Source organism: Haematobia irritans, chromosome 4, assembly GCF_050003625.1.
Source record: "Haematobia irritans isolate KBUSLIRL chromosome 4, ASM5000362v1, whole genome shotgun sequence".
In the NCBI taxonomy this organism is placed as follows: domain Eukaryota; kingdom Metazoa; phylum Arthropoda; class Insecta; order Diptera; family Muscidae; genus Haematobia; species Haematobia irritans.
In genome coordinates, this window is record NC_134400.1 from 167,449,371 (window position 1) to 167,475,749 (window position 26,379).

Below are 26,379 nucleotides of genomic sequence, written 5' to 3' on the forward strand. Positions count from 1 at the left end.
ATTGTACTCCAATTTCAAGCTAATTAGGGTAAAACTCTGGCTTCTAGGCCATCTAAGTGCATATCGGGCGTAAGATATATATGGGAGCTATATCTAAATTTGAACCGATTTCAGTCAAAATTTAGCACAGATGACTATAGTAAAAATTTTTCTTCTTTTGCAAAATAGGGTAAAACTCTGGCTTCTAGGCCATATAAGTGCATATCGTTCGAAAGTTATATATGGGAGCTACATCTAAATCTGAACCGATTTCAATCAAAATTTGGCACACTTGACTATAGTACAAATTTTTCTTCTTTTGCAAAATAGGGTAAAACTCTGGCTTCTGGGCCATATAAGTGCATATCGTTCGAAAGATATATATTGGAGCTATATGTAAATCTGAACCAATTTCAATCAAATTGGGCACACTTGACTATAGTACAAATTTTTCTTCTTTTACAAAATTTTAAGCAAATTAGGATAAAACTCTGGTTTCTGAACTAAAATTGTGACCTAGACTTTGATCACAAAAACGTGTTCACAGACGGACGGACAGACGGACATGGCTAGATCGACTCAAGGGCCGGCCCTGAGCAATATTGCCAAACACACCATCTCATTTCCTTTTAGTTGTTGCCAACATACGCACTAACTTATAACACCCTCTCCCACAGTGTGACGCCGGGTATAAAAGTTTGCCAAATGCGAATTTTATTTTAATTCGGTGACTCCCAAATTAAAAACAATTTTTAAATATTGTGTGGAGCTTAAATTTCCCCTCTAGATCTTCCTAACTACATCAATGCATAGAATATATATATTTTGCCCGATATACACTTATATGGTCCCAGAAGCCAGAGTTTTGCAATGATTTGCTTCAAATTTTGCAGAGGAAGTACAAGTACAGTATATTGGTAGAAATCAGCTAGATTTAGAAATAGCTCCCATATGTATATCTTTCGCCCGATTTATACTCATATTTTGTAGTTGAATTTTTAAAAAAATAAACCTACATTTGGAACGCTCTCTGTGAATCAACTTTCTTTTGGATTCACAGAGTAGTGCGGACTATGACAAAAGCAATAATCTTACAAATGTAAATTAGTCTCATTTAAATTGTAATAGATTGATTTTAGTTTGTTCGCCATACACATATGCAAACATATCCACAGACACATATTTACATTTGTTTTACTACACATACATACATATGTATACCCAGAATGAATCTTGTTAAACTAATTGTACATTTCTATTATTCAATGGTCGTTGTGTGTTATTTTGTATTTCATTTCATATTCTATATTGGCTATAATGTCCTTGCTGTCGTTTTTATGGCATATTTGAAGTCAATGGAGACATGAATCATCAGGCATCAACATGTGGTAAAATCCTCATATTCCTTTCGGTGTGTCTGGTCATTTTGACATTACCCTTCAGTTTATTTGTGTGCTTTAAGGTAAGTTACAATGTGTATATCTAAGTACTTTCTTTCAGATTAAATCTACAGTATACGACGAAACCTAAGAAAACCTCATTCGCAAAATGAAGTAAGAATTCAGCTGAGGTGAAACCGTTGGTCCACAATTGTTCATAAATACATATAGGCTCCATATAAACTGACCCCCAGATTTGAATTCCTGAACATCCTGGAGCATCCGATCATATGATTTTTAACTACCATTCAAAAAGGAGCCACCGTAGTGCAATCCATGGAATGGAATTAGGTTAGGTTAGTTGGCATCCCGATGTATCAGGCTCACTTAGACTATCCAGTCCATTGTGATATCACATTGGTGAACTTCTCTCTTATCACTGAGTGCTGCCCGATTCTATGTAAAGATCAATGAAAAGGAACCTCCTTTTTTATAGCCGAGTCCGAACAGCATTCCACATTGCAGTGAAACCACTTAGAGAAACTTTGAAACCATTATAAATGTCACCGGTATTACTGAGGTGGCATAACCCACCGCGGAAAAACTTTTTGGTGTTCGGTCGAAGGAGGAATCGAACCCACTACCTTGTGTATTCAAGGCGGGCATGCTAACCATTGTACCAAGGTGGCTCCCATTCCAGTTTCTTGGGTTCAATTCCAGTTTCGACCAATCGCCAAAAGTTTGTGGATGGCACTAACATTGTCAATCCGTTTGTAAAGCCCCTAAACACTAAAGAATACATATGTTTTGATTGTGGTAAAATTCTAAGTCGGTACAGCGATATCCGTCCGTCTGTTCGCCTGTTGAAATCACACTAACTTCCAAAGGAATTAAATCACCAGCGTGCAACGTCACATATGTATACAGAAAAAAAAATTCACGAAATTTTATCCAATTAAAGTCTTAATTGAGTTTTAAATACTGTTCAATTAAAAATTTTATTTGATTCAACAAATTTTTTAATTGAAATAAAAATCATTAACAAAAGTTTATGGTATCAATTATTTTTTTAATTGGATCAATTAATTTTTTAATTGACTTTCAATCAAATTAATTAAAGATATAATTGAATTAATTAATTTCGTGATTGAATCAGAATTTTTTTGTGTGCAGTTGTTATTGATGTTATCGATCCATAATTATAAGTAGTTATTTTAGAAACATATCCCCAGTTTTGAATTCTTGAGTCGCATGTAGGAACATATTTCATGTAATACGATTGATATTTTGTGTATGGTGTCAGTATATGCCCTCTATTGTATCCATATATAAGGTTGGCTGATAAGTCCCCGGTCTGACGCATAGATGGCGTCGCTAGTATTAAATGCATATTATTTTTATATAGTACCAACCTTCAAATGATTCGTGTCAAAATTTGACGCCTGTAAGTCAATTAGTTTGTGAGATAGAGCGTCTTTTGTAGAGCTACTTTCGTTATTGTGAAAAAAAATGGAAAAAAAGGAATTTCGTGTTTTGATAAAATACTGTTTTCTGAAGGGAAAACATACGGTGCAAGCAAAAGCTTGGCTTGATAATGAGTTTCCGGACTCTGCCCCAGGGAAATCAACAATAATTGATTGGTATGCAAAATTCAAGCCTGGTGAAACGAGCACGGAGGACGGTGCACGCAGTGGACGCCCGAAAGAGGTGGTTACCGACGAAAACATCAAAAAAAAAATCCACAAAATGATTTTGAATGACCGTAAAATGAAGTTGATCGAGATAACAGAGGCCTTAAAGATGTCAAGGGAACGTGTTGGTCATATCATTCATCAATATTTGGATATGCGGAAGCTCTGTGCAAAATGGGTGCCGCGAGTACGAAAAAAAAAAAACGTGGGTGATAGGACGCAAACCTGTCAGCCTGCTTCTGTCTCGAATTCTACACATTCCTCTCCTGTATAGCGTACTTTGCATTTTGCACCTCTATACAATTCCCATATTAAGTTCACTATTTCGGTGGTATTCCTTTGATACTTAGAGCATCCCACAGTGCTGGACGCTATACAGTGTCGAATGGACTGCTCTATAATAATTCTGACCGTATTTATATGGCCTGTGCAGGATCTTCCAGGTTTCTACCGCTGGAGAAAATTGCTCCATATCGGTTCATAATTATCTACAGACACCTCTATATAAACCGATTAAGAAACAAAGTGGTTTATATCGGTATTTAATCTGACAATTTAGAAAACAATATTAAGACGCTTTAAGATATCTTCGTTTAGGAAACTGCTACCATAAGTCAAATAACTATATTTACTCCAAAGAACTGGTTTTAAAATAGTATTCTGGATTTCCCAAGGTAAAGGCTTGACACAAATTCTTCGGTTTATTGTTAAACCTCAATTGTAATGGCAGTTATTTATCTTAGGGTACGTATTGAGAAATTCTTAAATCAACCAATCCACCCTAAGTCACATATACAAATATGCTATGTCTATATACGAGAAGAAGAAGAAGAACCCAGGTGTTTGTATGCTGAAAGTGTCCTTTGGTCAATATATGAACATTGGTCTTGTGCAAATATTTTACCTACATACCCGCTATTGTTTGCTACAGCCATTTTTTTTTGCTTTCCGATATATTTTTTGCAGGTGGTCCAGGAATATGAACGTGCTGTTATCTTCCGTTTGGGTCGTTTAATGCAAGGTGGAGCCAAAGGACCAGGTACGTTATTAGTTTATTGTTTATTTTTATTGAAAAAAAAAGAAAACCAAACCATTGATGATTGCCACCGTGATTCAAATTAACTTATAAAAATTTTATTGCTTTAAGGACATCAAAGGATATGTATTCACATAGAAATTAGTGTTAAATTTGACAGCCACTAAATGGGTATAATATTTCGAGTTTGTCCTTCCATCCTTATATGGTTAGATAAAACCAAACTGTGCTGTAAGCACAAATTTCTTAAAATTTAAGAATATTTAATTAAAAAGAAATTACATTTTAACTATGCTCCATGTATTATTTCGCCCAATACACACATATATGGCCCCAGAGGCCATATATGTGTGTATTGCTTAAAATTTTGCACTTAGAGTACAACTGATGTAAAATATGACAAATATGGTTGAAATCGGATCATATTTACATGTAGCTTCCATACTTATGTTACGCAGGATATATATGCCAAAAATTAGTTTCTATAGAAAATTTTGTCAAGATGTTATTTCTATAGAAAATCTTGTCAAAATTTTATTTCTATAGAAAAATTTTGTCAAAATTTTATTTCTATAGAAAAATTTTGTCAAAATTTTATTTCTATACAAAATTTTGCCAAAATTTTGTTTCTATAGAAAATTTTGTCAACATTTTATTACTATAGCAAATTTTGTCAAAATTTTATTTCTATAGAAAATTTTGTCAAAATTGTATTTCTATAGAAAATTTTGTCAAAATTTTATTTCTATAAAAAATTTTGTCAAAATTTTATTTCTATAGAAAATTTTGTCAAAATTTTATTTCTATAGAAATCTTTGTTACAATTTTATTTCTATGGAATATTTTGTCAAAATTTTATTTCTTCAGAAAATTTTGTCAAAAATTTATTTCTGTAGAAAATTTTTTCAAAATTTTATTTCTACAGAAAATTTTGTCGAAATGTTATTTATATAGAAACTTTTGTCAAAATTTTATTTTATAGAAATTTTTGTCAAGATTTTATTTCTATAGAAAATTTTGTCAAAATTTTATTTCTATAGAAAATTTTGTTAAAATTTTATTTCTCTAGAAAATTTTGTCAAAATTTTATTTCTCTAGAAAGTTTTGTCAAAATTTTATTTCTGTAGAAAATTTTGTCAAAATTTTATTTCTATAGAAAATTTTGTCAAAATTTTATTTCTATAGAAAATGTTGTCAAAGTTTTATTTCTATAGAAAATTTTGTCAAAATTTTATTTCTATAGAAAATGTTGTCAAAATTTTATTTCTTCAGAAAATTTTGTCAAAATTTTATTTCTGTAGAAAATTTTGTCAAAATTTTATTTCTATAGAAAATCTTGTCAAAATTGTATTTCTATAGAAAATTTTGTCAAAATTTTATTTCTATAGAAAATGTTGTCAAAATTTTATTTCTATAGAAAATTTTGTCAAAATTTTATTTCTATAGAAAATTTTGTCAAAATTTTATTTCTATACAAAATTTTGCCAAAATTTTGTTTCTATAGAAAATTTTGTCAAAATTTTATTACTATAGCAAATTTTGTCAAAATTTTATTTCTATAGAAAGTTTTGTCAAAATTGTATTTCTATAGAAAATTTTGTCAAAATTTTATTTCTATAGAAAATTTTGTCAAAATTTTATTTCTATAGAAATCTTTGTTACAATTTTATTTCTATGGAATATTTTGTCAAAATTTTATTTCTTCAGAAAATTTTGTCAAAAATTTATTTCTGTAGAAAATTTTTTCAAAATTTTATTTCTACAGAAAATTTTGTCAAAATGTTATTTATATAGAAAATTTTGTCAAAATTTTATTTTATAGAAAATTTTGTCAAAATTTTATTTCTGTAGAAAATTTTGTCAAAATTTTATTTCTATAGAAAATCTTGTCAAAATTGTATTTCTATAGAAAATTTTGTCAAAATTTTATTTCTATAGAAAATTTTGTCAAAATTTTATTTCTGTAGAAAATGTTGTCAAAATTTTATTTCTATAGAAAATTTTGTCAAAATTTTATTTCTATAGAAAATGTTGTCAAAATTTTATTTCTATAGAAAATTTTGTCAAAATTTTATTTCTATAGAAAATGTTGTCAAAATTTTATTTCTTCAGAAAATTTTGTCAAAATTTTATTTCTGTAGAAAATTTTGTCAAAATTTTATTTCTATAGAAAATTTTGTCAAAATTGTATTTCTATAGAAAATTTTGTCAAAATTTTATTTCTATAGAAAATGTTGTCAAAATTTTATTTCTATAGACAATTTTTTCAAAATTGTATTTCTATAGAAAATTTTGTCAAAATTTTATTTCTATAGAAATCTTTGTTACAATTTTATTTCTATGGAATATTTTGTCAAAATTTTATTTCTTCAGAAAATTTTGTCAAAAATTTATTTCTGTAGAAAATTTTGTCAAAATTTTATTTCTGTAGAAAATTTTGTCAAAATTTTATTTCTATACAAAATTTTGTCAAAATTTTATTTTATAGAAAATTTTGTCAAGATTTTATTTCTGTAGAAGATTTTGTCAAAATTTTATTTCTATACAAAATTTTGTCAAAATTTTATTTCTATACAAAATTTTGTCAAAATTTTATTTTATAGAAAATTTTGTCACAATTTTATTTCTATAGAAAATTTTGTCAAAATTGTATTTCTAAAGAAAATTTTGTCAAAAAACGTCTATATCTTAAGGAAGCGGCAAGGATGCCGGAATAAATATCATAATATTTAAGTTAAAATTTTTAATTGAAGTAAATTTTTTGTTGAGGGTACACTGAAAAAAAAGTTTACTTGGATCCAAAGATTTTGACCTTCCCTTAAGGATTTTGGTATTGACTTCGAGCCAAAGATGCGCACCGAAAAAAGTGATTTGTTTTGTAGGAAGAATGAACTACCACGCACGAAAATTGAACTAAATTTTACTCCACATTTTGAGATTTCCACAAAGCGTTGTTAAAACAAGGAAATTTTAATGCCCTGTTGTACTTTTTAATAGCAGTTCACGAAATTACATCATCTCATAGAAGAAAAAATTAACTAAAAATAAAGAAGAAAATCATTGGCGCCAAATCATGACCATTTTAACCATACAGTAGTTCATTCTTACCATTTTTGGGAATCGTACGAAAATTTTCATTTGTTTTAATTCATATTGAACTTATGTGTACGGTCATTGAACTTTATACTTAAGAAAAGTACGATTTCATTAAGCTGTGGAAAATTTCGATAAAAATAATAAAATGTAACTACAAGCCAATACTTTTTTTCCAATCAAAATGAGTTAAATTTAGCGTTAGTTTAACTACGTAATTTTTTTCTGTGCGGCTTCTTTAAAACAAATAAATTTTTTAAGCGACCTATCTGGCTTTAAATCTAGGACCAATAAAATTTAAATTAAGATACAGATCCCATTTGTGAATTTTTCATTCACTTTTCGTGGAGTTATTAATAAAGGTACTCACGTACAAACAAATCCCAGTTTAAAAATCCAAATTATAACGGATACTTCAAAGTAAAAAATGTTTTCTTAATTCCAAAAAACTTTAAACCAAAGACGCTAAATCCTTAAAATAAATCTTAGCCTATATTTGAAGCGTTTTTATCTTAAATCTAAAGTTTCAATATTTCTTACTACTTACTATGAATTTGCTTTCTATTTGTAGGTATATTCTTTATCCTGCCCTGCATAGACTCATATGCGAGAGTGGATTTACGTACTAGGACATACGATGTACCACCACAAGAAGTAAGTAATCAAATTACGTAAACACGAACAAATTTAATTGAAAAAGAGACCACATGTAAATAGCAGTCATAGAGTAGCAAAAATAATTCAATTAAAAGTGATTTGTTTGATCAAAATGGAATTTCAAGGAAATCCTAGGATTTCATTCATTTCATTTCATTGGTAGTTTTCAAGGAACAACGAAATGAAAAACAAGTACATACGGCCGAAACTTATGTACCCTCCACAAAGTTATACTAAGGACTTCATCCACAATCGACTTACGTGGATTGTGGTAACATTTACTGATTGCAAGGTATATTACACCTTCCTAACAGGGTCTTCTAAATTGTATGTTAGTCCATATGGAGTCTATGTTAGATAAAAAAAGTATATACAGCACTAAGTTCGGCCGGGCCGAATTTTAAATACCCACCACCATGAAGCAAATATTAGGGTTTCCTTTGACATTTCAGGAGCGCTTGAGGACTTGAGGACACTTCCCGAAGATAAATTTAAAGATTTCACCTATGAGGACTATATCAGATTCTGGATTTATAAGAACCATTTTTGTTCGAGTTTTAGAGGAATCATTAACATCTCTTGTAAGTGTGAAAGAAAATTATAAAATAACGTCTTGATTTGAAATCTTACACCTGTAGAAGTAAAATCTGGAAATTTTACATTGAGTTTCAATTTTACATTGAGTTTCAATTTCTAGAAACCCAAGGAGTTAAATCGGGAGATCGTTCTTATGGGGGCTATACTAAAATATGGACTGATACCGTTTTCGGCACACCTCTCTATGGTCCTAAAATACCTCTAGATATCCAATTTCAGACAAATTGGATAAAAACTACGGTTTCTATAAGCCGAAGACCCCAAATCGGAAGGTCGTTTTATATGGGGACCATACCAAAATATGGACCGATACTCACAATTTTTGGCACACGTATTTGTAGTCCTACAGTACCGCAGTTTCTATAAGCCCAAGAAATAAAATCGGGAGATCGGTCTATATGGGGGCTATACCAAAACATGGACCGATACTCACCATTTTTGGCACACCTGTTTATGGTCATAAAATACCTCTAGATTTCAAATTTCAGGCAAATTGGATAAAAAATACGATTTCTATAAGACCAAGACCCCAAATCGGGAGGTCGGTTTATATGGGGACTATATCAAAACCTGGACCGATATAGCCCATCTTCGAACTTGACCTGCCTGCAGACAAAAAACGAGATTGTGCAAAATTTCAGCACGATTGCTTCATTATTGAAGACTGTAGCGTGATTACAACAGACAGACAGACGGACATCGTTATATCGTCTTAGAATTTCTCCCTGATCAAGAATATATATACTTTATATAGTCGGAAATCGATATTTCGATGTGCTACAAACGGAATGACAAACTTATTATACCCCCGTCACCATTCTATGGTGGTGGGTATAAAAAGGCAGAATAAATACCTATATAATCATAATTAGTTCTTGATCGTTGTATACACAGACAATTTTTCCACGAAATTTTTTCCAATTAAAGTCTTAATTGATTTTTAAAAATATTCAATTAAAAATTTAATTGATTCAACAATTTGTTTTAATTAAAACAAAAATCAATCACAAAAATTAATAGTATCAATTAATTTTTTAATTGAGTCAATTAAATATACCCTCCACCATACAGTGAAAAAAATATTGTCGTGAGGCCAAAGATGACATCTGCTGAAAATTTTGCTTAGCATAAAATACGCATTTCTCTCAAATAAAGTTTTTTTCTTTGTCCCAAAGTCAATAAACATTTCAATGAAGTCGTATTGTCCTTATAATTAAGTGATTTGACTTAAAAAGGGGTATCATAACATGAAAGAAAAATTTTTTGGGGTAAGGTCAATTTGACATTAAAAATTCAGACAAATTTTGTTGTTTTTTTGCATCTTGACTACAAAATAAAAAATCGTTCAAAAGTAGGACATGTTTTTCAACACTTTATTTTAAAGACGTTTTTACATCAAACATAGCATTATTTCTACTGGAAGTCTAGTCTGAATTTCGAACAAAAAGTTGTCGTTAACTCGTCTTTAAAGGACTTTGATAGCATATGAAGAAAAAAAGCTGAAAGACGAAAAATTAAAATTTGCTTCCTAGAAGCAAGAACACAAAACCTAAATTTAAAAGAAAATTGTGTCTTAAAAGTATCCTTACTTGTATTCTCCGCTTCTTTGGCTCGGAATCAATACCAACATTTTTAAAGTAAAGACAAAATCTTTGGAACCGGGCATGCTTTTTTTTCAGTGTAGGATGGGGGGAATATTAACTTTGTCATTCCGTTTTAACACATCCAAATATTGCTCTAAGACCCCGTAAAGTATATATTCTGGGTCGTGGTGATATTCTGAGTCGATCTAAACATGTCCATCCGTACATGAGTACGTCTGGTGAAATGGCGCTAACTTCCGAACGAAACAAGCTATCGACTTGAAACTTGGCACAAGTAGTTGTTTTTAATGTAGGTCAGATGGTTTTGCTAATGAGCCATATCCGACCACTTTTACGTATAGCCCCCATATAAACCGACGTTCAGATTTGGCTTGAGGAGCCTCTTGGAGAAGCAAACTTCATGCGAAATTTCGTACATGGTGTTAGTATATGGTGCAATGGTTAGCATGCCCGCCTTGCATACACAAGGTCGTGGGTTCGATTCCTGCTACGACCGAACACCAAAAAGTTTTTCAGCGGTGGATTATCCCACCTCAGTAATGCTGGTGACATTTCTGAGGGTTTCAAAACTTCTCTACGTGGTTTCACTGCAAGGTGGAACGCCGTTCGGACTCGGCAATAAAAAGGAGGTCCCTTGTCATTGAGCTTAACATGGAATCGGGCAGCACTCAGTGATAAGAGAGAAGTTCACCACTGTGGTATCACAATGGACTGAATAGTCTAAGTGAGCCTGATACATCGGGCTGCCACATAACCTAACCTAACCATATGGTCTCTCACAACCATGCAAAAATTGGTCCATATCGGTCCATAATTATATAGCCCCCATATAAACCGATCCCCAGATTTGGCTTGCGGAGCCCCCAAGAGAAACAAATTTTAAACGATCCGGCTGAAATTTGGTACGTGGTCTTTAAGAAACATGCAAAAATTGGTTCACATCGGTCCACAATTATATATAGCCCCCACATAAAACGATCCCCCGATTTGGCTTGCGGAGCCTCATGCGAGCCGGCTGAAATTTGGTACACAGTGTTAGTATATGGTCTCTAATAACCATGCAAAAATTCACATCGGTCCATAATTATATATAGCCCCCATATAAACCGATCGCCAGATTTGACCTCCGGAGCCTCATGGATGAGCAAAATTCATCCGATTCGGTTGAAATTTGGCACGTGGTGTTAGTATATGGTCTTTGACAACCATGCAAGAATTGTTCCATATCGGTCCATAATTATATGTAGCCCCCATATAAACCGATCCCTAGATTTGACCTATGGAGCCCCTTGGAAGAGCAAAATTCACCCGATCCGGTTGAAATTTGGTACGTGGTGTTAGTATATGGTCTCTAACAACCATGAAAACATTGGTCCATATCTGTCCATAATTATATGTAGCCCCCATATAAACCGATCCCCAGATTTGACCTCCGGAGCCACTTGGAAGAGCAAAATTCACCCGATCCGGTTGAAATTTGGTACGTGGTGTTAGTATATGGTCTTTAACAACCATGGAAAAATTGGTCCATACCGGTCTATAGTTATATATAGCCGAACTCCAAAAATAATCTACCAAAATTGTATTACTACAGAAAATTTTGTCAAAATTTTATTGCTATAGAAAAATTTTTCACGATTTTATTTCTATAGAGAATTTTGTCAAAATTTTATTAGTACTGAAAATTTTATCAAGATTTTATTTCTATAGAAAATTTTGTCAAAATTGTATTTCTATAGAAAATTTTGTCTAAATATTATTTCTATAGAAAATTTTGTCAAAATTTTATTTCTAAAGAAAACTTTGTCTAAATTGTATTACTATAGAAAATTTTGTCAAAATTTTATTTTTATAGAAAATTTTGTCAAAATTTTATTGCTATAGAAAATTTTTTCACGATTTTATTTCTATAGAGAATTTTTTCAAAATTTTATATTACTGAAAATTTTATCGAGATTTTATTTCTATAGAAAATTTTTGTCAAAATTTTGTATCTATAGAAAATTTTGTTAAAATTTTATTTCTATAGAAAATTTTGTCAAGATTTTATTTCTATAGAAAATTTTGTCTAAAGTTTATCCTATAGAAAATTTTTTCAACATTTTATTTCTACACTGAAAAAAGCATGTCCGGTTCCAAAGATTTTGTCTTTACTTTAACAATTTTGGTATTGATTCCGAGCCAAAAAAGCGGAGAATACAAGTAAGGATACTGGTGGTGAACGTAATTTTAATCCACACTGTGCTCGCTTCAAATTTATTATTATTTACTTCATTCATGTTTAGCTGTCTATTTGTTATATTATATGTTTCTCGTTGTGTATAACACATTGCTCTCATTCATAAATATAACACTTTGTTCTCATTCATAATTATACTCATTGCTCTTGTCACTTTAATAATCTCACGTAGAATGATTCTCAATGAGTATTGTTATTGTTTTTTTTATATTACTTTACTAATATGAATATGTTGTTGTTGCTTTCAAAAACTGTTAATATCAATGAATGTAAACCTATGAATGAAAAAGAGTAAGCTTAAGCAACACTTTATACGTATGTAGAAAATATGAATGACTTTGAAATATCATTGATAAAATAATGAATGAAGTACCGCTTTAAATTTGGTACACTAGAATTGAACAATGAAATCAAAAATCACTTTAGCTTCGCCCATTGATTGAAACAAGTGAACAGCTCGCGAATAAAGTCTTCAACAGAATTTTTAATAAATCTACCTTATGGTGTAATAAAATTCAAACTCAACATTTGTTTTATTCCTCACCATAAGTGTTGGTCCTTCTGGAACCGGATCTTCCAGTCATTTAATAAAATCTGGAATTCCACAACTATCAAAATCGAAGAACGTATCAATTTTATTTAAAAAATAAAAAAAAAATCGATCTCGTTCTGATCAAGTTTTGGACGCAAATTTTGATTGCACTATACTTGTCTTAAGGAAGTTCTTGTGCAAATTAAAGTAAAAAATAACACATCATGTCGGAAGAAATGAATTCCTTGACGATGACCAGAGGTCGCTTGAAAGGCTCAATTACTCGTGCTTTGGCGTTTGCTCAGGTTCCATCCGCAGAAACAACTTTCGATGATGTGGTTAGCCGCTTGGAGCGTTTGGAAGAGGTTTGGCAAACGTTTGTAAAATTAACAGACGATTTATACAAATTCAAAGATGTGGAAACTTTTGCGGACCCGGAGGCTGATTTTGCAAGCTACGAAGAGAAATACCTTTCAGCGCGTGGTAAACTGTATGCTTTAAAATCACAATATGCTCCTACTTTGAATGAAAGTACAGCCAACTCGGGAGCAATAGCAAAGTTGGCAGATCAACAGGCTGCATTTTTGGAAAAACTTTCAACGACTAGCCATCCTAAAGAAAATGATTTACCTCGCATAAATATTCCATTTTTTACAGGGACATACAAAGATTGGCCAAGTTTTAAAGATCTTTTTGAGAGCGCTATAGGATCAAAAGGAATATCAAATATTCAAAAGTTTCATTACCTGAAGTCGCTACTCAAAGAAGATGCCGCAAGATTAATACAACATATTCCGGTTACCGAAACTGCTTTTCAAACAACTTGGACAAGGCTCAATGATAGGTATGATCGCCCTAAGCAAATTGTTACTTCTTTCATAGAAGCATTTATGGCCCTACCATCAATATCGGCGGAAAATGCTGCAACCATGAGAAAAATATCTGACGGGGCAAATGAAATAATTCGTGGTCTTGATGCTATAGGTAAAGATGAAAGAGATTGGTGGTTAATCTATTTATTGTTATCTAAACTTGATCCTGAATCAAAGAGCAAGTGGATTCGTGATAGTCGGGATAATCCACTTCCTACCATTAACGATTTTTTTGAATTCTTAGACAATCGCTGCGAAGAGGTTGAATTGTGTGCAAAGAAACAGGCCCATCAATCCAAGCACAGTCATTCAGGCAAGTCACAAGGTAACCATACAAAATGTCTGGTGAGTACTAAAGCAAAACCCAGCTGTTTATTGTGCAAGTCTCCCGACCATTCAATCTTTACATGTCCCACATTTCTGCAAAAAGATATTAATGAGCGACGTCACTTCGTAAAAGAATCTGCACTATGTTATAATTGTCTCAGACAGGGTCATGCGGTTTCCAACTGTGTATCAAAAGGTAGATGCAAGCAATGTCATCGAAGACATCATTCACTCCTACATCTTCCGAGTAATGAACATGAACCTACATATTTACCCGGTCAAGTTTCGGAGTCTTCACCCCCTGAATCACCGTCTTCTTCTAATAATACAGCTAGTGCCAATATTCAGTGGTCCACTACCGCTAACGTTGCATGTCCCATTTCGTTACCTTCACTTCCATCTAGTAGTAAACATTGTACGTCAGACAAAGAATTTATCATGCCCACTGCTTCTATTTATGTCAGAGATCGCTTTGGAAAGTTTATAACATGTCGAGCTTTATTAGATACCGCTTCAAAGCTGTCTTTTATCACTGAGAGTTGTGCTCAACGTCTAGGCCTTCAAAGATATCCCTCAAAAATAATGGTAAATGGTATTTCATCAATTAAAGCCGAGACAACTCGGGGTTTATGTCAAATATTCGTACGTTCACGCATCTCTGAGCAATCGATTAACGCCAAGGTACATGTTCTGCCTAAAATAACTACATCTCTTCCTGGCTACAGCTTTGAAAATAAGATCAAAAATCAACTTATGGATTTGCCTCTTGCTGACCCCACATACAACATTTCGTCACAGATTGATATTTTATTTGGCCTAGAACATATTTGGAACATTTTCACATTCAACAAACGTATTGATTCACAGGGCAATACTATTGCAATTTCAACAATTTTTGGATGGGTTGTAACTTGTGCTGAGACAGAGCAAATTTACAACCAAACTACTACACTTGTTACCACCGTGGATATTGATCGTTGCCTTCGAAGCTTTTGGGAACTAGAAGAAACTGAACACCATACTAAAGCCGATCCAGATGACATTTTTGTAGAGACGCACTTTCAAACCACTCACTCGCGTGCAAGTGATGGTAAGTACGTAGTTCAGTTGCCTTTTAAAAATGAAAACCCAATATTTGGAAATACACTAAATGGTGCGCTATCTCGATTCTATGCTGTCGAAAGAAGGCTTCAGCGAAATCCAGCAATTCGAGATAAGTATATTGGTTTTATGCGAGATTATGAAAAATTGGGACATATGCGTAAACTCAAACCTCATGAGATTAATGTTACTGATGGTAGAGTTTTTTATCTACCCCATCATCCAGTTTTGGGAGAAAAAATTAGAGTCGTGTTTGATGGCTCATTTCAAGATTCCAACGGTATATCGCTTAATAATAACTTGCACATTGGGCCAAGTATACAACGGGACTTATTTGCTGTTTGTTTGAGATTTCGTTTCCACAGGTATGTTTTCTCAGCCGACATAGTAAAAATGTTCAGACAAATATGGATATCTGAACATCACAAAAATTATCAACGTATTGTATGGAGAGAGTCGCCGTTACACGAGGTACAACATTACATTTTATGCACGGTTACATATGGCACATCTTGTGCGCCATATCTTTCAGTACGAGTGTTGGAGCAGTTAGCCTATGATTATAAATCCAAGTTCCCCATTGCATCGAAGGTGGTAATGGAGGACTTTTATGTAGATGATGTTATTACCGGGGCACAAACGGAAGAAGAAATAGTTTTCATACGTGACAATTTGGTAAATCTACTAGCCCAAGCAGGCCTGGAACTAAGGAAATGGGTTTCAAATTGCGTGAGTATATCAGATAGTACACAAGATCAATTGTTTTTTGCAGCTCCCGAAAAGGATGTAAAAAAGGTGCTCGGTATTTTTTGGAGACCATCGTCAGATCAACTGGGGTATCATATAGAACTCAACAAAAATCCAGTCGCAACAAAAAGGCAGGTACTATCTGATGTATCACGTATATTTGATCCCATGGGTTTATTATCTCCTGTGGTAATACAATTTAAAATTCTACTAAGAGAACTATGGTCACACAAGCTATCGTGGGATGAACCACTTCCTGAAAATCTTACACGTCAATGGACTACATTTCGACAAGATTTAATTTCTATTCAAGATTTTACACTTCCACGATACATTTTGAATGATGTTACAAAATTGGAGCTGCATGGTTTCTCGGATGCTTCCATACACGCATACTCTGCCGCAGTTTATTGTCGATTCGTAGACGACACTGGTCATACTCATGTCAAACTCATTGCTGCTAAAACAAGGGTAGCTCCCATCAAACAAAAATCGTTGCCGTGTCTTGAATTATGCGGAGCTCTTATTTTATCTCGTCTACTCAAAAGAATAAAAGAAGCCTTGCCACACAAATCAATTGATATACGAGCTTGGTGTGATTCAACAATTGTTTTGTGTTGGCTATCTCAACCACCCATTAAGTTAAAGACATTCGAAGCCAACAGAACATCAGAAATATTGGAAATATTGCCTCGTAAGTTTTGGAATCATGTTGCCTCTAAAGAAAATCCGGCCGACTGTGCCTCAAGAGGGATGCCTGTATCAACACTTCGTTCCTTTGATCTTTGGTGGACGGGCCCACAATGGCTGAGGGACCCATTCCAAATCAGTAATATGAATAACTGTTCTAATTCATTTGATGTAATTACAGATCCTGACGCCCTTTCTGCCTTTAAACTTTCTTCAAAAGTTCTGGTCTCAACAGTGAATGACTATAATCCACTACATGAATTGGTACACCGCATTTCGAAATGGAATAAACTCATACGTGTCGTAGCCTACATCTTCAAGTTCATCAATGCCACTAGATATCCACACCAAATAAAATCGCCGAATATTTCGTTCAACAACTTTAAACACGCCGAACTAATTCTGACAAAGTATGCCCAAGATGCCTTTAGCGAAGAGCGCACGCTATTACAAAGTAAACGCCTAGTAAGTACAACATCTTCATTAGCAAAACTACACCCCTTCATAGACAGCAGCGGCTTGTTACGGGTAGGTGGGCGCCTACGTAACTCAGAACTAGACAATGCTTCAAAATATCCAATAATCTTGCCAAAATGTAGCCGAATAACCAAATTGATTTTACAAAACCTTCATGAGAAAAATCTGCATCCCGGAGTATCGGCCTTATTTGTTATTGCCCGTCAAACCTATTGGATTATTGGTGCAAGAAATCTGATTCGAAATCTGACTCATAATTGCCTCAAATGTTTTCGACAACGACAAATTAATACACAACAGTTAATGGCAGATTTACCATCCATCCGGGTACGTCAAGCGTTTCCCTTTGAAAATACTGGTTGCGACTATGCAGGCCCAATAATTTTAAAACAATACTCAGGACGAAATGCAAAGAAATCTAAAGGGTATATCTGTTTATTTGTATGCCTAGTCACCTCCGCCATACATTTGGAACTCGCCACTGATTTAAGCACCGATTGTTTTATTGCCGCTTTAAAAAGATTTATATCGCGAAGAGGAAAATGTAAAAAAATCTTTAGTGACAATGGAAGAAATTTTCTTGGGGCATCTCGAGAATTAAGCGAGATGCACAAAGTAATTTTGTCGCAAACTCATAACGAAATTGTCTCCGCATCTTTAGCCGAAGACGGTATACAATGGACGTTTATTCCTCCATTTGCACCCCACTGGGGTGGAATGTGGGAGTCGGCGGTTCGATCGGTTAAGTTGCATCTTAAGCGAGTTATTGGAAATACAGAATTAACATTCGAGCAGATGCACACTCTATTGGCTCAGGTGGAAGCCGTAGTTAATTCAAGACCCCTAGGCACTGTTCCAGATACAGATTGCGAATACCTTTCGCCGGCTCATTTTCTTATTGGCAGGCCTTATACAACTGTTCCCGAAGGAGATCTGGTCAACCTCACACCAAACAGACTTGGATATTGGCAGCATGTACAAAATATGTTTCAAGGTTTCTGGCGACGTTGGCATCAAGAATATTTAACTTCTCTGCAACAGCGACCAAAATGGAATAGACCTCAACCAAATCTAGCAGTTGGAGATGTTGTTGTAGTCAAAGAAAAGAATTTACCTCCCTCCAAATTTCTACTGGCAAAAGTGATCGAAACATATCCCGGTATAGATGGCAATGTAAGAGCTGTGAAACTTAAAACGCAATGCGGAGAAATGACACGTCCTATTTCTACCTTGGTAAAACTTCCCATAATCTGAAACTACGTTTCAGGGGGGCCGGGATGGTGGTGAACGTAATTTTAATCCACACTGTGCTCGCTTCAAATTTATTATTATTTACTTCATTCATGTTTAGCTGTCTATTTGTTATATTATATGTTTCTCGTTGTGTATAACACATTGCTCTCATTCATAAATATAACACTTTGTTCTCATTCATAATTATACTCATTGCTCTTGTCACTTTAATAATCTCACGTAGAATGATTCTCAATGAGTATTGTTATTGTTTTTTTTATATTACTTTACTAATATGAATATGTTGTTGTTGCTTTCAAAAACTGTTAATATCAATGAATGTAAACCTATGAATGAAAAAGAGTAAGCTTAAGCAACACTTTATACGTATGTAGAAAATATGAATGACTTTGAAATATCATTGATAAAATAATGAATGAAGTACCGCTTTAAATTTGGTACACTAGAATTGAACAATGAAATCAAAAATCACTTTAGCTTCGCCCATTGATTGAAACAAGTGAACAGCTCGCGAATAAAGTCTTCAACAGAATTTTTAATAAATCTACCTTATGGTGTAATAAAATTCAAACTCAACATTTGTTTTATTCCTCACCAGATACTTTTAAGACACAATTCTATTTTAAATTTAGGTTTTGTGTACTTGACTCTAGGAAGCAAATTAAAATTTTTCGATTTTTCAACTTTTGTTCTTCATATGCTATTAAAGTCCTTTAAAAACAAGTTAATGACAACTTTATTTTCCAAATTCGGACACGACTTCCAATAGAAATTATACTACGTTTCAAGTAAAAACGTCTTTAAAATAAAGTGTTGAAAAATGTGTACTATTTTTGAACGATTTTTTTGCAAAAAGATGCAAAAAGACAATTTCATTAATTGTAAAGAATTTTTCTGAATTATTAAAGTCAAGTTGACTTTAGCCCAAAAAAAATTCTTTCATGTTATGATACCCATTTTTAAATCCAATCACTTAATTTTAAGGACAACACGACAAGGAAAAAAACTTTATATTGGAGAAATGCGTCTTCTACGCTAAGCAAAATTTGCATTCTTATTTTAAGGATATGAAATCTTTAGCCTCACGACAATATTTTTGTCAGTGTATAGAAAATTTTATCAAACTCTATTATTTACGAATTAGTCGGCCTTTTTTTGTTTAATATATACCCCGTATGGACTAATTTACAATTGATAACATGGTGTTAAGAAGTTTTAAGATACCTTGCCATCGGCAAGTGTTACCGAAACCCAAGTAATTCGATTGTGGATAACAGTCTTTAGTAGAAGTTTCTATGCAACCCAGGGTACATAAGATTCGGCCTGGCCGAACTTTCGGCAGTATATACTTGTTTTTTAATTGATTCTATCATTTCTGTGATTGAAGGCATTTCAATCAAAAAATTGATTGTATCAATTAATTTCGTGATTGAATCAGAAAAAAAATTTTTTTTGTGTGTATAGAGACTCCTCTATACGATATGAATTATGAAGCGATATGAAGCAATTTTCGCATGGTAATTAGAGAGTCAAACCGGATCAGATAAAATGTGTTCCTTCATGAGACTTCTGGAGGTCAAATCTGGGGATCGATTAATATGGGGCCATATATAATTATGGATCTTGACAATGGTAGCTGTTGACGCAGTTCAATAACTTTGTGGGTGGGTGACAGTCTTTGGTCGAACTTTGTACGCAATCCATGGTGGAGGGTACATTAGATTGGGCTTCGGTGAGCTTTCGGCTCTATTTACTTCTTTCTTTTTAACGCCTGACACATATCCAAGTCATTGAAACGCTCTTCTTTATGGCCAAGGCATCCTGTTTAGATAATCTGGAGCTTTTTTTCGCATTTGACGTAACATAAAATGGACATCTGAGTCATTTAGAAAAGTTCAGTCAATGCGGCAAATCTAGGGAAAGTTTTACCTAATTAGTAAAAAGGTTAAAATCATCCACTCGATTTTGATAGTCAGTGTATGTACATGGGAATATAAATCTTTATAAAGCTCTCAACAAATTTCATACTTTAAACAAAAATATCTATTTGAACTTTGTGAGTTTTTGATGATTCATTGTAGTTTAGTTTATTTTGGCATTCTAACTTTTACTTTGATAAGAAAGACAAAAAAAAACTTTGATATCTTCTGGGTAATAGCTAGATGCGTGGATGACAGGTTGGCATATTATTCCCATTCATACATCTGCATATTCATGTTGCATCCTTGTTGCCTTACAAAGCCGAAAACTAAGAAACAAGAATTGAACAAAAAAAAAAAGGAAATGGGAAATATTTTCATTGTAAATCTTGTTACCTTCCTTCCCTATACAATTTTCCGTGTATCAGAGTGTGTGTGATTCTTGATTCCAATGTCTCTCACTTCATTTCGTTATTCTTTTCGGTGCCTGGTACTGATTTTTGCTTTCAGGTGTTGACAAAGGATAGCGTTACTGTGTCAGTGGATGCTGTAGTCTATTATCGGGTCTCGAATGCAACAGTCTCTATAGCGAATGTGGAAAATGCACATCACTCCACAAGGCTGCTGGCGCAAACAACTCTCCGGAATACAATGGGCACCCAGCATTTGCATGAAATTCTTAGTGAACGTATGACAATATCCGACACGATGCAGGTAAGTACTAAAAATATGACCAAAATAAGAAACCATAACATAAAAAAGAAAGAAATAGGGATGTTCATATAGAAAGTCGCCCAAATCATTTTTTTTCTTTTTCAGAAATTTCTTAAGTTTAACAAAAGTTTATCCACATCCATAAAGGATTTTATAGTAACTTGGGCCAAAGAAGCTGTTATTACATTATAGAATTTCAAGTTTAATCTAAAGAATAGTTTTTAAATATAAAGCGTACGCTATTATTTCGATGAGCACAATAGTGTTCTACTCCTGAATTTCATACGCCAAGCCAATGACATACCCAGCAAAAAGGTGTCCCAAATATGCAACGAAAATATTCTCTTTGGATTCCGAAGCTAAGCAGGATCATAGGCCTGGCTTCTATTGGGAATAGCATGCCCCAAGATCTTAATAGGAAAAAATTTATTAGTGGAACTAGATGCCTGAAGGTCTACAGAGGGGAAACTGTTTCCCCAAAGAACTCAGTAGAGAAATTGTAGGCCAGAAGATCTCAGTGAGAGAACTGAGGATCCGGGGGTCTTAGTTCGCCTGAAGGTCTTAGTGAGGAGAACTGCAGGCCCACAAGCCCCGAAGATCTAATAGGGGAACTGTAGAGCCGAAGAGCTTAGAAGTAAAACTGTGCAGCCTAAGGTGTTAGATGGGGAACACGTGGTCCAAGGTCTCATTAGAAAAGTTAGGGCCCGAAGATCTCACTTGGAAAATTTTAGACCACGATAAAGCATACTGTAGGCACAATAGTCTCAGTAGGCGAGCTGTAGGCAGGAAGGTCTCAGTAGAGAGAATCGCAGACCCAAAGGTCTCAGTAAGGAAAATATCAGTTAGAGAGCTAGTGGTCCGAAGATCTCAATAGAACCTACAGTTTCCGTACAGTTCGGAAACTGTAGGTTTCATGAGGGGAACTGTCAACTCGAAGGTCTTAGTAGTGTTGCCTTACGCACAGTGGGGGAAGCGCAGACACGAATTAATTAAATTGTAGTCCCAAATGGCTTAGTGGGGGAATGAGTACCGGGTCGCCAGTAAAGGAACTAGTGGTCTGAAGATCACAGTATAATCCCATAAGTTTTAGCATTGGAACTGTGGTCTTAATAGAAACAATATGGGAATGTATAAGAAAAGAAACTGTAGGTCTGAACTTTTTAGGAGGAACTCCACATGTAAGTTCGGGAGCTGTAGGCCGAAAGTTTTCAGTGGGGGAACAATAGGCACTAGGAACTGACAACTCGAAGATTTTAGTTGTGGAATTGTACGTTAAAAGGTCTCAGTGAACTAACTATAAGCAAGAAAGTATTAGTAGGGAGCATATCCAAAGATTTCAGTAGGGGAGCTTAGACCAATGGGGAACTAATTCTTCGATCCCAGATCTTAGTAGGGAAATTGTATGCCTGAAGTTTCCAGTAGGAAAACTGTCAACTCGAAGAACTTACCAGTGAAGCTCTGCGCCCAAATGGGGGAACCGCAGCCACGAAGGGAAAATATCCGAAGATCTCAGTGTGGGAACAGTAGGACCGTCTATGTGGGGGAACTATAGGCCCAAATGTTTCAGTAGGGAAACTGAAAACATAAAGGTCTTTGTATATAAATGTGTGCGCGAAGGTCTCAGTGGGGAAAACTGCAGTCCCAAAGGTCTCAGTAGGAAAAATATCAGTTGGAGAGCTGGTGGTCCGAAGCTCTCAATAGGGAAACTGTAGGCCAGAAGATTTCATTAGGGGAACTGTCAACTCGAAGGTCTTAGCAGTGAAGCATTGCGTCAATAGGTCTCAGTGGGGAACCTTATTCACGAAGTTCTTTGTAGGAAAAATGGCCGAATATCCCAATATGGAAACAGTAGGCCCGAATGTATTTGTGGGGGAATTGTGCACCCCAAGCTGCCAGGGGAGCAACTAGTGAACGTGAACTATCATCTGCGAATAGAACGCACGAACGTTTCAGTAGGGTAGCTGGTAGTCGGAAGGTCTCTAAAAGGGGAACTATAGTGCAGATGATTTCAATAGGGGGACTGCCAACTCGACTCTATTAGTAGTGAAGCATTGTGAAAAATATTCGAATGGCTTAGTAAGAAAACTGTAGGGTCGAATGTCTTAGTGGGGGAGAAACTAGTGGTCCGAAGATCTCAGTAGTATTGTAGGCCAAAAGGTTTCAGTAGAGGTAATGCCAAAGTGATGGCCTTAGTAGTGGAGTTGTTCATTAAAATTTCTCAGTTGTCCTAAGATGTAAGTAGGGGAACTGTAGACCCAAAGTGCTTGGTGGGGGAACTGTGGGTGCCAATAAGAAACTAGTCGTCCGAAGGTCTTAGTAGGGCCTTCTAACCTACAGCAGTGCAGCTCTCTGGGAGAATCGCAGTCACGAAGGGAAAATATCTGAAATTCTCATTGAGGGGACAGTAGGTCCGTCTCCGCGGGAGAACTATAGGCCCAAATGCTTCAGTAAGGAAACTGAAGACGAGAAGGTCTTTGTAGATTACTGCGCGCCCGATGGTCTCATTGAGAAGAATCGCAGACCTAAAGGTCTCAGTGAGGAAAATATCTGTGGAGGAGCTGGTGGTACGAAGGCCTCAATAGGGGACCCTAGGCGCGATGGTCTCAGTAGACAAACTGTATGTCGGAGAAAAAAGCAACTGTGGTCCCGAAAATCCAATAGGCACATTGTAGACCGGAAAGATAAACCCGAAGGTCTACAATTCCTGTGCAAACTGTGCAATATATTAGGGGTAACTGGTGGTCTGAAAGTCTGAATATGGGAACTGTGTACCCGAATTCGATCTCAGTAGAGGAATTGTATGCCAGGAAGTCTTAGTGGGAGAACTGTAGACCAGAAATTATTAATAGGATAACTGCCATTGCGGACAGCTGCATGCCCGAAGGTTTCCATGGGAGAACTGTAGGCTCAAAGGTTGTTGTTCAGCAATGGCGGACGCATCCCAAATCAAAAATTTCGATATTCGACTGCATTTGTGACTGCCAAAATATAACGTGGATTTATATTCCATTATCCTTTATACAAGACGTTTTCGAGGCACCTGGTTGCGGTTAATCACAACGTTCAACATGTCTATACTCTTTAAAATGATTTTTGATAGTACAGCTACCGAAGAAGTAGAGTAAGCTCTTCATAAGATTCTGTCATTTTGCTGATAGATTTGCCTTCTTAAGGCAAAAATCGCATTGCCATTTTTTTCACTCGAAAGTAGGTTCCACAAGGAGTAGGTTAGGCTAGGATATTTCAAGCTCACATAGACTATTCAATCCATTGTGATACCACAGTAGCGAAGTTCTCTCTTATCACTGAATGCTGCACGATTCAATGTTTACCTCAATGACAAGGGACCTCCTTTTTATAATACGATTCCGAACGGCGTTCCACATAACAGTGAAACCATTTAGAGAGGCTTTGAAACACTCAGAAACACCAAACAACTTTTTGGTACTTGGTGGAAGCAGGGATTGAAACCATGACCCTTTGTATGCAAGGCTGGTATCTTAACCATAGCATCACTTCCACAAATATTATATGTTTGTAATTTCAATATGAGATTCTTAAACGATACTTAATTGATATTTACGATATTTACTTATATTTCGCGGCTTTACATTTCGAAGTGGTTCTTTTTTTTCTTGAGTTAGCAGTACATTTATTCTGGGCTAAATTTTATGTCAATGTCATACTCAGTAATTTATTTATGCCTGTGAATACCAAACGACCAAGAGTGAACTTTTTCGATGCACTATCTCACATTGCACTCCTTCTGTATGAACATTTCCACAAAACCTCAACTAATATCTTTCCGCAACAAAAGAATTTGCATCGTGTGGTTTTCAATAAAGATTTTTCATTTCACAAATAAATTCACATGACGTTTCGCACACAGCCTACACCACAAATTTGGTGTAGGGAATATACAACGATTTCCATTTGTCGGATTCTCTAAAACTTCCGATTTACCATGACATCCCTAGAAGAAGAACCAAATTTAATAGACACAAGAATATTTCATATACACTTTGGCAAAAGTTTTGCATTCATATCACTGAGATATGGTGCTATTTCTGTTCATCCAGGTGTAATTTAAATAGCTGGAAATATCTGCAAGCTAAGCTCATTTTCACAGCCTCTTTGCCTTCAGGCGGTTTTATGTGGCAGTTGCAGGATTCACTGACTCACTGTTGTGGCAGTCCACAGCAATGGTAAACCATCATCCTTTGCATATAGTGACACAAATATGACAATATTTACTTCCAGCAGCAAAACCAACCAAGCACAAGATATTCAAGTACTCCAAATGCAAAGATTTTCTCATATGTATGACTGAATGAGGGTAAAACCAGTTCAGTGGAAAAATTGACAGTGCTGTGTGAAAGATTATGAGAAATTTAATAAAAAAGAATGAGACTACCGCGGAGTTCTGTATATTGTGCGCATTTACACCTTAGGAAGTGGGGTATGCTAACTTTGTCATACTGTTTGTAATGTATTAGATAACTTTGTCATACTGTTTGTAATGTATTAGATACAGCGTCTTTGAAGCAAAAATCTGGCTTAAATACGGGTTTGTGGACATTGTTCAAGGGATATAATATACATATAATTTCAGGCAAATCGCTGTTAAAATATAAACTCAATGGCTATATTAATGCATATCAGGCGAAATAAGTTTACATAGGAGGGAAGTATGAATATGACTCTTACATCTAAATCTGAGCTGATTTTAATCAGCATCATGTGACCATATTGGTGAATTTCGGGCAATTGAAGTGCTGTATATGGAAGTTATATCTAACATCCGTATCTAGTAACAACTTATATGGCCAAAAGATCGGCGTGCCCGAATTTTAAATAACTATTTAGCACTATTTTCTTTCAAAACATCTCCTCGTAATGGCTTATCATATACACAGTCTAACAGAAGTTAACATACCCCTCTTGTTGTTATTTATAACCCACGCCAAAAAATCTTCTTGAAAATTAACAAATACTTTGTTTTTCAAATTAATTTACTAAAACTAAAGGCAATATATGCATATTTTTTAAATTCTATTATTTAAAGAAAATATAAATTCTTTAATCGTATATACATTTGTGTGAGACTGTGTACATAGGGTGTCTGATATGTAATGCAAAAAGGCGCTATATTTTTCATTCATAGTTCAAAAGCAACAAACTGGCTACCATTGGCACGAATTATGACCTTAAACTGGCCTACAAAGCCACTACACGTTAGGCACGCAAGTGTGGCATTTTGGCCGATTCTCGGCGAGGCGCCATCTTGAGATGATCACTTTGGCTCGTGTCAACCTTACTTTCCAAAATGCCTCAGGCGCAAAAGTTCAACGGGTTGCGATCCGGAAATTTTGTTAGCCATTATGAGGTAGAAATCCGAAGCGAAAATCCAATTTCTAAGCCATTCTTGGTTGAAGAGTGACGATTCCAAGTGCTGTTGGACTTACCAACAA

General features: G+C 34.7%; 2 protein-coding genes across 2 annotated transcripts in view; both read left to right on the forward strand.

Annotated features, from left to right (window-relative positions):
• The first annotated feature begins 1,336 nt into the window (after nucleotides 1–1,336).
• The window catches only part of LOC142234152 (band 7 protein AGAP004871), a 47,271-nt gene continuing 22,228 nt past the window's right edge, over nucleotides 1,337–26,379 (forward strand). The window contains exons 1-4 of the mRNA XM_075305235.1: nucleotides 1,337–1,441; nucleotides 4,016–4,088; nucleotides 7,750–7,832; nucleotides 20,705–20,908. Of these exons, the coding sequence (XP_075161350.1) occupies nucleotides 1,343–1,441; nucleotides 4,016–4,088; nucleotides 7,750–7,832; nucleotides 20,705–20,908 (459 nt within the window). The 5' untranslated portion in view covers nucleotides 1,337–1,342. The remainder of the gene's footprint in view (nucleotides 1,442–4,015; nucleotides 4,089–7,749; nucleotides 7,833–20,704; nucleotides 20,909–26,379) is intronic.
• On the forward strand, nucleotides 13,032–18,473 carry LOC142233387 (uncharacterized). The gene is made up of 2 exons (XM_075304282.1): nucleotides 13,032–16,548; nucleotides 16,726–18,473. Exons 1-2 carry the CDS (start codon nucleotides 13,032–13,034, stop codon nucleotides 18,273–18,275), a joined length of 5,067 nt encoding a protein of 1,688 aa, XP_075160397.1. The 3' UTR covers nucleotides 18,276–18,473.